Source organism: Marmota flaviventris, chromosome 14, assembly GCF_047511675.1.
Source record: "Marmota flaviventris isolate mMarFla1 chromosome 14, mMarFla1.hap1, whole genome shotgun sequence".
In the NCBI taxonomy this organism is placed as follows: Eukaryota; Metazoa; Chordata; class Mammalia; order Rodentia; family Sciuridae; genus Marmota; species Marmota flaviventris.
In genome coordinates this window covers 51277851-51292161 of record NC_092511.1, presented here as the reverse complement: position 1 = coordinate 51292161, position 14311 = coordinate 51277851, and the positions used below count along the sequence as shown (strand labels likewise).

Genomic DNA, 14311 nt, shown 5'->3' with positions numbered 1-14311 from the left:
CTTACCTTTCTATCAGTATCTCTCGACCCAGAAAAAGGTCCAACTAAGTTACTTCTCTGTCTTTCTGATATTCCTTTGGGGCCTGTAAACCTGAGTTAAGATACTAACAATATCAACTACCTTAGCTATGTAGCTGACAATGAGTGTGTTCAGTGCCAGTGTTATATCATCACTTAATTATTATATACTATTTAGAAAAATAAGAGGACCAGGAAAGTATACTAGAGAAGAAATCAAGATTAACAAAAAGTGACAAACATGAAAAAAAAATGGTTTTCATATTTTCCTAAGAACTTAATACAATGTCTACCTCAAACAGCAGTGTTTCAAGAGCCTGAAGCTAGATAACGAAGTTTAATACAGGTAACTCAAACTAGCTCTGGTAATAAACATCTAATTGTACCAACCTTTAATTTAGGTTCTTAAGAGACTGATATAGAAAAAGCACATCACTGGTAAATATCAGCACTATAAGAAGCCTGATTAGTTTTCATTCAGAGTAACAGAAAGGATTTCTCTAGAAAAGAATTACACACATAAACACATGTCCAATTATTTATCTCCTACTATAAGTTAGGAAAGTGAGGTTATTTAATCATTTGCCAAAATTCTAATGCAGATAAGACATTAGAACATGTTACCCAGGTCCCTCTGTAAAGTTTTTCTCATTTTTTTAGATCACATCACAGATTCTTTGGCATCTACCAAAAAAAAGGTGTAGGGAAAAATGCAACATTTCTCAATTTGAGGTACTGACTTTATAAAAATGCCTTACTTTCTAATTATTTCATGCCTTGCCTTACCTAAAAGACTGGTACCTTGGTCTGGGGCTGTAACTCAGTGGCAAAGCACTTGCCTACCATGCATGAGGCACTGGGTTTGATCCTCAGCACCACACAACAATTAACAAATAAAATAAAGGCATTCTGTCCATTGACAACTACAAAAATTATTTTTTAAAAAAAGATTGTGTACCTAGTATGAAAATAAATACAACTAATAAGCACTCGTTATTTCTGATTCCTGAAAAATAAAAATATTTCACTAAAAATTTACAATTGCCATATGCTTAAGTCAATAATTTTTTATTTTTAAAACTGCATATACCCATATGTTTAAGATGTCACACATAAAGTCATCCTAGTGTTGCCAATATCACTGCTATTAAGCAAAGTGAAGGTATACACCTTCCTCTTGACATGGAAGGATGCATATTTAAAGGCTGTAGCACAACCACAGAGCAAGGAAATAAAAGATAGCAATGCCATAAAAAAACTGGTGTACATACGTATTCATAAATGAAAGTACATACAAACATTTACAATATATATTTACAGATATATAGAGATAAGACTAAAAAAAGATACATAAAGAGACAACAGAAACAAAAAGATTACTTTGTAGCTCAAACTCTTTTCAACATATTAAAAGTAAAAACTAGAACGTTTTTTGGCCAATGCTTGCAGTGATCTGTGCCCCTAAGTGATTTCAAAGGCACGTAGAAGCAAATAATGTATACTTTAAAGGAAAAGCATCAGAAGAGTCTTTCAGGAAAAAAAAAAAAAATTCTAGTCTTTATACTTAATATAACTGATAGCTAAATTTAGAAAACCTGGTGGGGACAAGCTTTTTTTTTCCCCCAAGAATTTCAAAATGTCAGGCTGGGATTATGGCTCACTAGTAGAGCACTTGCCTAGCATGTGTGAGATACTGAGTTTGATCCTTGGCACAACATAAAAAAATAAATAAGTAAATAAATTATCATCATCATCATCATCATCATCATTGTGTCAATCTACAACTAAAAACATATTTTTTGAAAAATTATAAAATGTCAAGGATCTCAAGTTTCTCAAGATTTTTTTTTCCAAAAGTTATTTTAAGCACTTTTAAATGTCATAATCACGTCATAGTTTCTGGAACTAATTTTTATTTCTTTATTTAGCTATTACATCTGATTTATAAAATAACATTTTCACAGATACTTGAATATACTATTGTATATGTTGTGATAAGCTCAACACATCATCAGTTGTCATAAACTTTTCCAAAAGAGTACATTTGCAGTATTTTAAGAAAACGCGATGACTGTGATTCTAAAGTAGTCAGTCATCCCTTGATATACAAAAGAGTGATTGGGTTCCAGGACCCTCCTTGGATATCAAAATCCACAGATGCTTAATTATTACCTATGCATGTCTTATCATATATTTTAAATCATCTCCAGATTACCAATGTAAATGCTACATAAGTAGTTGTTGTTCTATACTGTTGAGGCAATAATGATAAGAAAAAAATCCACACATGCTCACTACAATCATAACTGCTTTTCTCAAATATTTTCAATAAACAGTTGGTTCAATCTACAAATGTGGACCCATGGATAAGGAAGGCTGGTCATATACAGGATGGTTTTGAAACATTAAGAGCGTTACACCTAGAAAATGAGGCCAACAAGAAGAAATTTCTTCTAGAAAATATTACATTCTGAGAAAAATCAACCTGTAGCCTCATATGTTGTATTTTGTGATCTAAATTAAAACAATATTTGATACAATATGAAAAAGAATCTAGATCAAATGGAAAATTTATTTGAATCACTCCAAAAATGTAAATAAATTTTTAAAAGTACACTTAACATCAGATATGAGAATTTGTGATTAACCTATAATCTAAAGTATTTCATTATGTTCCATAATTTTCTTTTGGAAAATATTTGCTACCTTATTATGAAAAGGGAGAAATTGTTTTCTGTTTGTAGCTAAAAACATGTAAGGTCTACTTCTGAAGTTTAGAGATATAATCATATTCATCTATTATATTTACTGGATAACATTCTAGTCCTTTCCACAAAAGCTTAAGACCCAGTCAGCAATCTGACATACAGAAGACCCTGTGTCTATTTTTAGACCCCTTTCTCATAGGTAAATAGATACAGTATCTAAATTATAATACCGCCAAACTGTAAATGTATGCTGTAAAGAAAATGCTGCTCATGATGTAAACCATCTTAAACTTCTGTATTGTTGTTGGGAGTGCTTGGCAATTTCTTAAAAACAATCCTATTTTATTACCCAGGATTACATCACTAGGTATTTGTGCCCCCCCAAAAAAAATGAACAATAATGTGCATAGCAGCTTTATTCACAATAGTCAATATTCCTGAAAGAAAAAAAACTGAAACAAAATAAACACTCATCAACAGAGTAAAAGATATATAAATTGTAGTATATTCACATAATGGAATACTACTTGGCAATAAAAAATAAACTGCTAAAAGACATGAGAGCATAAATAAATCTCAAAAACATTATACTGAACAAAAGAAACCATACATAAAACAGGACTTCTGTACTATTTTACATAAAATTCAAAAACAATCAGTTAGTCTAAGGTGACAGGGTTGGGAACTGACTGGAAGAGGAATAATGAAAATAGTCTGTATCTTGACAGGAGTGGTAATTACACAAAAATACATAGTGATCAAAACTCACTGAAATATAATTGAAATATGTACATTATACCTCATGTAAAATTTAGCTCAATAAAAATAAAACTTGGGGCTGGGGCTGTAGCTCAGTGACATAACAATTATATGGGTTTAATCCTTAGCACCGCATAAAAAAATAAGTAAATAAAAATAAAGGCATGCTGTCTATCTACAACTAATAAATAAATAAATAAAAGAAACTTGAAAAGACCCCTTAGTAAAAAATTAAAAATTTTTAAAAATTTTAAATTTCAATTAGAATTAATAATTTTTCTTTATATAGGTCTACCTATAGGAAAAACAACATTCCTATGGATAATTATTCCTATGGATATTATGTAGCTATAAAAATATATTCACATGTATCTACTAAATAGAATTGTTTAAATAGTTGTAAAATTGCTAACAGCCTTTAAATTTTTTTTTCTAGTCCCCACATACAAAACTATCAGTACAAAAAAATTAAAATCTTGAAAAGCCAACTCCTCTTGGGATCTGAAAAAAATTAATCCTAGATACAATTCTTTAAGTGATATCTGTTTAATCATTAATTTTTAACACTTTACTTACAGAGAATTTAAATAACCATTGTGTTGCTCAAGATTATTACTGTCTCAGCACATTGTGCTGTTGTAACAAAATACCATAAACAGGATAATTTATAAACAGCAAACATTCATTTCCTCATAATGGTGGAAGCCAGGAGGTCCAAGATCAAAACGTCAAAATCCAGTGAGGGCCTTTTCTCACTGAATCCTAACATGGCATGAGGCAGATGGGCAAAAAGGATTGAACTGCCTCCCTTTAAGCTAGGGAACCTAATTCCATTCATGAGGGAGAAAGCCTTCATAGCCTGATCACCTTGTAAGGCTATCGCCACCTAATATGTGATAGGCAACATCTGAATTTTGGAGGGGGACACATTCAAACCACAGTAGCTACCAAATTCAATATCAAAACTCAGGGGGGCTGGGGTTGTGGCTCAGTGGTAGAGCGCTTGCCTAGCATGTATGTGTGAGACCCTGGGTTCGATTCTCAGCACCATATATAAATAAATAAATAAAATAAATGTTAAAAAAAAAAAACCTCAGGCATCTGGCCCCCACTTTAAAACTGCAGTTAAAAGATTTCAGGGCCTAATCAATCTATTTTAGTAGATTAGCTAATAAGAAAAAAAAAAAAAAGACCAAGTAATATTTTAAAATATTCTAAACTAGGACAAGAAAAGCTTAAATTTTTGACTAAAAGTTGAATTCAATATTTGGGCAAGAAATTTAGAAAAGAGACTAACCTTAGAAGACTTCCTTCTACTTCTTCTTGTCCAAACTACCACCAGTTTATCTGGTTGCCTGCCAAAGAGGAAAAAGAATTTAAATATTCAGTTATCTAAACCAAATTAACACTTTACTTTGGTGTCTTTAAAAGGGAAAATTCTCCCAAGGGGTGGGGAGGTTGTCATCTGCTTTCGATTATACAGGACAATGACTCTTCAAATAAAGGGTCAAATACAGATGCAATCTAATTTAACTACTATTTCATCCACATGCTCTTCTAAAAATACATCTAATTTAACTACTATTTCATCCACATGCTCTTCTAAAAATACATTAGCAATTCATTGAGAAAAGCCAAGTAAATAGAATATTTAGAATTGATTACTTACATATCTACTCCAAAATTAGTATCATAATTGTAACACATTATCCCCTTTATAGAGAAAAATAAGCATACAAAGGGCACTTTCAAAATAATTTAAATCTATGGGTTACACTACTTTTTCATCTCCATATCTTATGAACAATGCTTATAGTTTTTAAAACATTTTAATAATCATTTCAATTATCTCCATTCAAACAACCCAGTACTGAAAAATAGGCAAAGTATACATTATTACCTACATTTTAAAAGCTTAAAAACCCTAACTGATCAAAACCTCTGGCAGAACCAAGACCAAAATTCAGGTCTTTATTTCTCAGACCTCCTTCCTTTTTACCCTTCTCCTAGGATAAAGTAAAAATAATAATAATACATTTTTAGTTAATACAACTAAGTTCTCTTTTGGGCTTACAGAAAATGTTGAGTTTTCAGTTACTTTAATTATATTTTCATCTTTTAAAAGCTTTAACTAAAGCATCTTGCTTAGCATGTGTGAGGCCCTGGGAACATCTCTAGTACCACTAAAATAAAAAATAAAAAGTTTTATCTTTTTTTTTTTTTTAGAGAGAGAGAGAGAGAGAGAGAGAGAGAGAGAGAATTTTTAATATTTATTTCTTAGTTTTCGGCGGACACAACATCTTTGTTTTGTATGTGGTGCTGAGGATCGAACCCGGGCTGCACGCAGGCCAGGCGAGCGCGCTACCACTTGAGCCACATCCCCAGCCCAAAGTTTTATCTTAATCAAAAATAGAACATTATATTCATCTTGGTGACCTTTACCACTTTCTATGTCCCTTTTATTTCATCTTGGAATCCCTTACCTTCAGGGAGGACTTTTCATCTTATTATATTTAATTAAATACATACACATATGATATACACATATATAAAAGGATATCAGCCTTAAACTTCTCACCCAGTGATCCTCCTACAAATCTATACTGTTATCCTCCTACAAAATCTGTACTGTCCAATGAAAAAATACTAATGAGAAAACGACTCAGAATACAGCAAAGAAATAAAATGATAAAAATACTTTAAAAGGTAAAAGACACAGAGGATTAAGTGAAAAGCACATACACCTAATAGAAATTCTAGAAACTTAGAGCAGTGGGGAGAGGCAATGCTTAAGTATATTCCAAACTTGAAAAAAGGTAGGGGTAGGAATCCTTTGATAAAAAATATATATTGATAAGTAAAAACAAAACTGCATCTGTATACATTCCAATTGAAGTTCAGAACAGAAGAGTCAAGGAAAAAAATCATAAAAGGCACTGACAGGAATAATTGCACTAACAGCAGACTTCTCTCTCTTTTTTTTATTAATTGTACAAAACATTACATAGCTCTTGACATATCATATTTCATACATTTGATTCAAGTGGGTTATGAACTCCCATTTTCCCCCCATATACAGATTGCAGAATCACATCAGTTACACATCCACGTTTTTACATACTAGTGTCTGTTGTATTCTGCTGTCTTTCCTATCCTCTACTATACCCCCTCCCCTCCCCTCCCCTCCCATCTTCTCTCTCTACCCCATCTACTGTACTTCATTTCTCTCCCTTGTGTTTTTTTCCCCTTTTCCCTTCAGCTCCTCTTATATGTAATTTTGTATAACGATGAGGGTCTCCTTCCATTTCCATGCAATTTCCCTTCTCTCTCCCTTTCCCTCCCACCTCTCGTCCCTGTTTAATGTTAATCTTCTCATGCTCTTCCTCCCTGCTCTGTTCTTAGTTGCTCTCCTTATATCAAAGATGACATTTGGCATTTGTTTTTTAGGGATTGGCTAGCTTCACTTAGCATAATCTGCTCTAGTGCCATCCATTTCCCTGCAAATTCCATGATTTTGTCATTTTTTAGTGCAGAGTAATACTCCATTGTGTATAAATGCCACATTTTTTTTTATCCATTCATCTATTGAAGGGCATCTAGGTTGGTTCCACAGTCCAGCTATTGTGAATTGTAACAGCAGACTTCTCTTTAGCAACAACAGACCCCAAAAAGCAAGGAAGCTAATAAACTTGAAGTGCTAAGGGAAAATAGCTGCCACCCTAGAGTTTTATGTCTGGCTAAACTACCATTAAGAAATGTTTATATACATGCAAAAACTAAGAGTTTGCAATGTATAGGACAAGGAGGAGTATACAAGAAGCAACATAAATAAGGCAAAATGTTAATGTTTGTTCATTTAGGTGGTAGAGCCTAAATGAGATACACAAAAAAATAAGAAGGTTATCAATATTGAAAGTATTCAACTAAGGAGCTATGTAAACAAATGTACAATGTTTTTGATGGTAATGATAAGCAAGATGGTATAATTCAATAGAAGATGGATGTTTTTCCATTCAAGACAGCCTAGTTCCCATCAAATGTTAGGCTTTAAAGACAAAAATGCAAGATAAAACCAGTGGCTTGCTTTGGTGAGTCTTCCAGAGAAAATTTCACTGAGAAGGGTGGCCAGTTACAAAAGTGCTGAATTACAGGCAAAAGAGATGAGTGTCTATGAAACATCAGAACATTAATTTTTAATCTAGGAAATCGTTACCAATGGAGAAACAAAATTTGAAAATGAAAAAAAAACAAGAAACTATCTTAAACACACAGAAAAGTACAATAAGACAATGACAATAAGGATGGAGGGCAATAAAGCAACGTTGACAGATGGAGCAAAGAAGATATCCACGATGGCAGTTTAACCATAGAGGAACTCAGTAGCCAGCAAATATATCTATCTTGTTTGATAGCATTGATGTTTGCTGGAATATTCTACTTAGATTACCGCACTAACCTCTTCACTTATGTTCTCATCTTCAACCTCAACTCTTAAATTCTATACTTTTATAAAAATACTATCATACCTTAACAGCTTTTCCTTGTTTATTATCCTATGCTGGATTCCTATACTGAAGGGGCTACCAACAGGCCCTTGGAGGTTGGGTTTTACAGGCATATTTGACCTAAAGAGTATTGTGTTTTATTTAGTTTTAAAACTTAAATTTTTTTTATTTATTTAAACAAGGTCTATGCTGTCCAGATTATTGCAAAATAACATTTATGTTCCTCAGCATGGTTTATAAAGCATTCCACCACCTGATTCCAACCTACATTTCTAGCTGTAAGACTCAAGTATCTCATAGCCATCTTGCTCTCCAGCCAATCCCTAAACACATATTCCTTAATTTCTTCACATCTTTGTATATTATAATCCTTAAAAAAAACCTACCCCTTCCTCCCCCCTTTTTGACCTGATAAACTCTTAATTTATAACTTTCTTTGTGAAATTATGACCATTTTTCATTTCATCTTTCCTCCTTGCTTCCCCCAACTCCATACCTCAAACCTCTGACAGAATCAATTGTTCCTACTGTGTTCACAATATCCACTAGTTTCTATGCCTTATATTATAATTTCTATCTTCCTAAGTAGTACTTAATCAATCTTATTTATCTTTGTATCCCCCACATATTTGCTACTGAATAGAATGAACTAAGTTTCATCCAGGAATTCTCAACTGGTTAATTATAATTGATAAGGATGTGTTATATAGCTAACATTCTCTGTAGCTTATCTGAATTTCACAGGGATCTTCATGTTGACTACATATTAAAACCTCCTGGAAGGCTGTGAAAAATACTTATTCCTACATTCCAGCCCTGGAGAATATTATTTAATTGGTCTGGTGTAAAGAGTTTTAAAATTTCCACAAGTGATTCCAATGTGCACCCTTAATTGAGAAACACTGGTTAATAGAGAAAGTAGTAAAAATAAATCCCCACACCTGCTAACTTAAAACAGTAGTGAAGTTTTAACTACTGTCACAGTGAGAATGCACCCTCAACAGCATCCTTCCAGTGCCACCAGCTCTGTGGTCTCCTTCAAACTGAATTCTCAGAACACTTAATCCATCTTAGTGCTTCAAAAGAGGGAAAATTTTTAGCATGAAAAAGCAGGAAAGGTTATTTCCAAGTCTGTATGCCTATGTTTCAAGATTGTAAATAGAACAAAATTACTTATTTTGAGAACACCCCTAGAGATGGCTAACCTTTTTTGTGTTTATAAACATTTTAAATGGCTCCATTAGATATCAGTCCAACTTTGCATTTTCAGGAGCAAAATGAGGCAGGGTATTCCAAAGTCAGGTATTATTATTCTCAATAGAAGGGTACCAATAACCACACAATTGGCTAACCAATTAATATTTCAAGCATTTGTGCTGTACTAGAAGAGAACCATTAAATATTTATTTATGTACTCCCAAGAGAAAAGGACACAGCAGTTGTAAGAGTTTTCTCCAGCTACCAAAGAGCCTATACTTACACAACTTCCTATTGAGAAAATAAAAAATTTAAAAACAACAACAACAAAATAAAACAGAGTTCAGGTTTCAGATAATTCAACTATGACATATTAGTATTTCCATTCCATTACCTCAAACAAGCCCCCCCACACACACACACACAGTATTTATATTTGCATATAAACATTTTGTAACACACAAAATGTATGCACATAGTTTCACTTCCTTCACTGAAATCTGTCTAAGGGTTTCATCATAAAATTTGAAGATTTTTGGTGGGCTTATTCAGGTTAAGGAAAGATTGCATTTACAAATACAAACTTAACACCTTCTATCCTCCCTTCAAAGCCCTCAAAAAAGAATTATTTGAATCTGAAGGTGTCAAGCTTTTGTCTCTAACCCTGGTCCTAACCCTAAATTCTGGAGTGGGAATGAGGGGAGAAAAAAAGGACAGGAGACAGCAGTGGAGAAAGGAAAACACAGCTACAATGATCCAGATTATAAAGCAATCAGTTATATCTTTTTTTTTTTTTTAAGAGAGAGAGAGAGAAGAGAAGAGAAGAGAGAGAGAAATTTTTTTAATATTTATTTTTCAGTTTTCGGTGGACACAACATCTTTATTTTATTTTTATGTGGTGCTGAGGATCGAACCCAGCACCCCGCGCATGCCAGGTGAACGTGTTACTGCTTGAGCCACATCCCCAGCCCAGTTATATCTTCTTAATGGGCAACCAAGTTTTGTGCTCTTTCTGTACCACTAAATAGGTTACTGAGTATGAAGGTAAGTTTAAAGGGAACCATTTCTAGTTTAAATTTAGACTTCTGTGTTCTTTTCTAGGCTTTCATGTGTGCCATAAGTATATGAGGTGAAACAAAAAAAGGTATACAAAATCTCCAAAACTGTCACATGAAAATCAGTTTCATTACTTTTCAGAATCATAAGCATTTAACCAATATTTTGTTGAGTGCCTACTATGTTCCTAGTACTGTTCTAAGTAATAGAGATACTAAGATGAAAGAAAAGAAGCTCTGATTCTCTCAAATTTATAATCTATGGAGGGAGACAACTAAACCAACTACTCCAGGCACAATGTTTGGAAATGCAGAGAAGATAAAAAAAAAAAAAAAACCTTAAACAGAAAACAGAAAAGAATCTATAAATATCTCAGGAAACATGCAAACTGGGAAAACAAACAAACAAAAGAACCCTGTCCAACTGCAGAGATTACTTGATTCAAAATTTGTAAATGACATGTTAATGTAAAGCCCAACAAAAGATGAGTGCCTAATTACAGCATGTCTGTTTATTAGAAAATTATAGAGCAATTAAAAATATTTTCTAAGAACATTTATAAGCAAAGGACAATACTTAGGATTTGCATTTTTTGACACCAGGCTTATTCAGGTTAAGAAAAGATTGCATTTACAAATACAGACTTAACAGCTTCTATCCGGGAGAAAATACCTCACAATATTGTTATCATCACTAGAAAATAAAATTACATGTGATTTCTTGAATAAATTTATACTGCCTTATGCTGGGGAAGCATTCAAATGTGGAAAATAAATTATTAAAATTAAACTAACATTTTTAAGTTTGGGATCAAGAACAAAAAGAGTTAAACAATGAAATTTTTTAAAATGTCACTGAATTTAAAGAGCCCTTAGATGACTGAATTAATTTGTTTTCTAAATCAACAGAAATGGAGGGGGGGATGGCATTCTTTGGCCTAAGTTAGCATAAATGTTCCCCAAGGTCTGAGCAAAATTTTGAAATAAGTCCCACTTGACTTTTAACATCTTTCCTTCCTTGTAGACCCTGCAATTCCTGGGCCATTCTTTCTTGGGCATGCAAAGTCAATATGGCATTCCAGTAAGGCTGGTTAGACCCCCAAAACATGACAAGTGCTTTTCAGATCACTCATTCTCCTTTAAATCAATTAAAATCCCCTTTTTACCAGGGTCAAGTATCTTAAAGGGGTACTAAGAGGAAAGAAGTGCAAATAATTAGTTTTAATTTAGGAGGTATAAATTTATAAAAGAGAATCCATCAAAAAGGATATAATATGCAGGAAAGAATTCTAGACTAGGAATTAGGAAACTCATTTTTCCTAGGTCTGACACTGAAAGATTTTGGGAATGTCTTAATTTCTCTGAGCCAGTTACCTAATTTACCAAACATGGGACTACACTAAAATATCAGCTAATTCTAAACACTATGGTTCAGTAACTATGAGAATAGATAGCAATAATTGGTAAAATATTTGGTGGTTTAAAAGTGAAATGAGAAATTCAGAAATAGAGTAGAGGATGTGTAGGCTCCTGTCTATTAACAATCCTGGATCATTAGCAATTTTATGAAAAGGGAAGAGCAGTACACTACCAAAGATTCATACTCCCTGTCCAAAGCACAATGCTTATCCTGCAAGATGTTGATAAGAGCCCACCCACTCCCACCCCGCCTCAACAACCACCACCATGTCAGCATTGTGATGGGGCCACAAGATACTTTTCATTACTAGAATGTTGGTTCTGAAGTAAAATGGACAATAGACTTTTTTACTTTTCCCATAACAGCTGAATGGAAAGGACTTTAAATGCAGAAAAGACTAAAGTCCTAAGATAAAAGTTTCCTTGGTCCCTAAATGATAGAGGGTCAGGGAACCCTCTCTACTGAGAAGTGATCGAAAAATAAACTTCTATTGGATTAGGCCAATTAGATTTCCAGGTGTAAGCACTACAGTAACCCATCAACGTTCTAGAAAACAGTAAATTAAAAACACACACATATGTAATAACAATAAAACAGTTGCTATCTTATAGAAGCTTACATTTTAAAGGGCTAAGACCAAATTTGACCTATAAAGACCAAATGGTTTTCATTTATATGAGAGAGATATTTCCAAAGATAAGATAGACCTCAAAACTTGGTAATTAATATTTAAGCTTCTGAGCTTTTCCTAAATTAAAAATAAGGAAACTTCAGTCTTTAAAACAAAAAGTACAAATTCCTCTCAACACAGAATCCAGAATACACTTGTAATGAGAAAAAGCCAGTTCAAAATATTAATGCCAAACTTAGTGTGAATAGGCACTTCACTAAATAACAAGGTTATTTCTTTTAGGGGCAAGGGCTCTTAGCCATAACTGAACATTTCATGGTGGAATGCTATGAATATTGAAACAAAAGGAACAAAATTGTCTTATCACAGAAATACTCTGACTTCACTATTTCTCAAGTAATTATTTTTATCCTTCAGTAGGTACATCTGCCTCCCATTATACTATCATTGCTACAGCTCCAGTTAATTATACTCTTTTATGCTTACTTCACAAGAGTTATTTAGCAAGCTGTAATAATTAATTCAATTGGAAAAATTGCACAAATACAAGACAAAGTACATATACAGGTTTATATTTCCTCTTAATAAATCTGATGGACAGTTTTGATAATGAAAGGTATAAAATATACTTAAAACATATTTGTTGCTTAAATAAAAATACTTTGTTTTTTTTAAATTATATTTTGCATCATCCTGCCATGTTTAAGTATTTTCTCAAACTGATTTCTAATGGTTAAAAAATTTTACTGGTTATGATGAACTTTTACTGACAGATATTTCTGATACTTATAGGACAGTATTTAGGGATAGCATTGCTCAAACTGAGAAAGTACAGTTTGGAATACTTGAACTGAGTGTATTTTTTGACAGGCCATCAAAAGGCATAATATTCTCAGTTTAAAAGTTTTATCATTTCTCCACAAAAAAGATAATTCTGAGACAAGCAAGACTATAAGGAATCATTGTTGTGTATGTATGCAGTATTTATCTTCCCAAACAATATCTCTCACTTTGTTTTATAACATTACCCATAATAATTGCTTTATATTTATTATTCTTTTTCTAAGCCTATTGGAACAAGCCTCATATGTCTCTAACACAAACAGTATTCCCGAGTTATGTACTGGCTGCCTGTAGTTGGGGTCAGTAGGAAAAAAGAATGTATCAATCTGACCATGCCCTGGCCCTCCAAACTATATTCACAATTTCTTCAATATACCTTTATAATAGCTGCAATTGTGTTTTCTCCATGATTGACTGTCTGCCTTGTTTCTAGCTGGTTTTAAGACTCTCAAGACATTCCCTGGTACCAAAAAAGCACTCGTTGGAAGAAGGCAAGGAAATAATATGATCTAAAAAAAAAAAAAAAATCAATCACGTGAAGGTAGACAGATCTGAATCTGAATCTTGTTTCCCTTTCTACTGGCCATATCATCTAAGCCTTGGGAAGTTTTTCATCAACCTTAGGACCAATGTAAAGACTGGTTAAGATAATGCATGGGAATACTAACTTTTGTGTTAGAAACGTGAAGCTTATTTCAACAGGTAAAAAGGAAGAGTAGGGGCTGGGGCTGGGGTTGTAGCTCAGAGCACTCACCTAGCATGCGTGAGGCACTGGGTTTGATCCTCAGCACCACATAAAGAAAAATAAATACTTTGTTGTCCACCTATAACTAAAAAATCAATATTTTTTTAAAAAAAGGAAGAGTAAACAAGATGCTAAATTAAAGGAATCATTATGAGTGATACTAAAAAAACAACAACAACAACAAAAAAAAACAAAGACAGCAGGAAGCAGGAAGTATCATTTAGGAGGACCGATTATTACACAAATATACAGCAGTGATTCATATGGTGCAGCTTTCCTCAGAAACATCTTTATATCAAAAAATTATAAAGCTTTTACAGTATTGAATAATACAGTATATATATCCATATATGTGTACATATATAAGTATATATATAGAGAGAGATGGCCTGTCAAGAAATGCTTAGAGCTGAATGCTTATTTTTAAGCAA

The 14311-nt window shown here is 33.1% G+C and overlaps 1 protein-coding gene across 3 annotated transcripts in view; it reads right to left on the bottom strand.

The window, feature by feature from the left end:
* Ehbp1 (EH domain binding protein 1) overlaps positions 1 to 14311 on the bottom strand; it is a 312420-nt gene that overhangs the window by 254201 nt on the left and 43908 nt on the right. For all 3 annotated transcript variants that reach the window (XM_071601621.1, XM_027934467.2, XM_071601622.1), the window contains exon 3: positions 4782 to 4839. In XM_071601621.1, coding sequence (XP_071457722.1) covers positions 4782 to 4839 — 58 coding nt within the window. The remainder of the gene's footprint in view (positions 1 to 4781; positions 4840 to 14311) is intronic.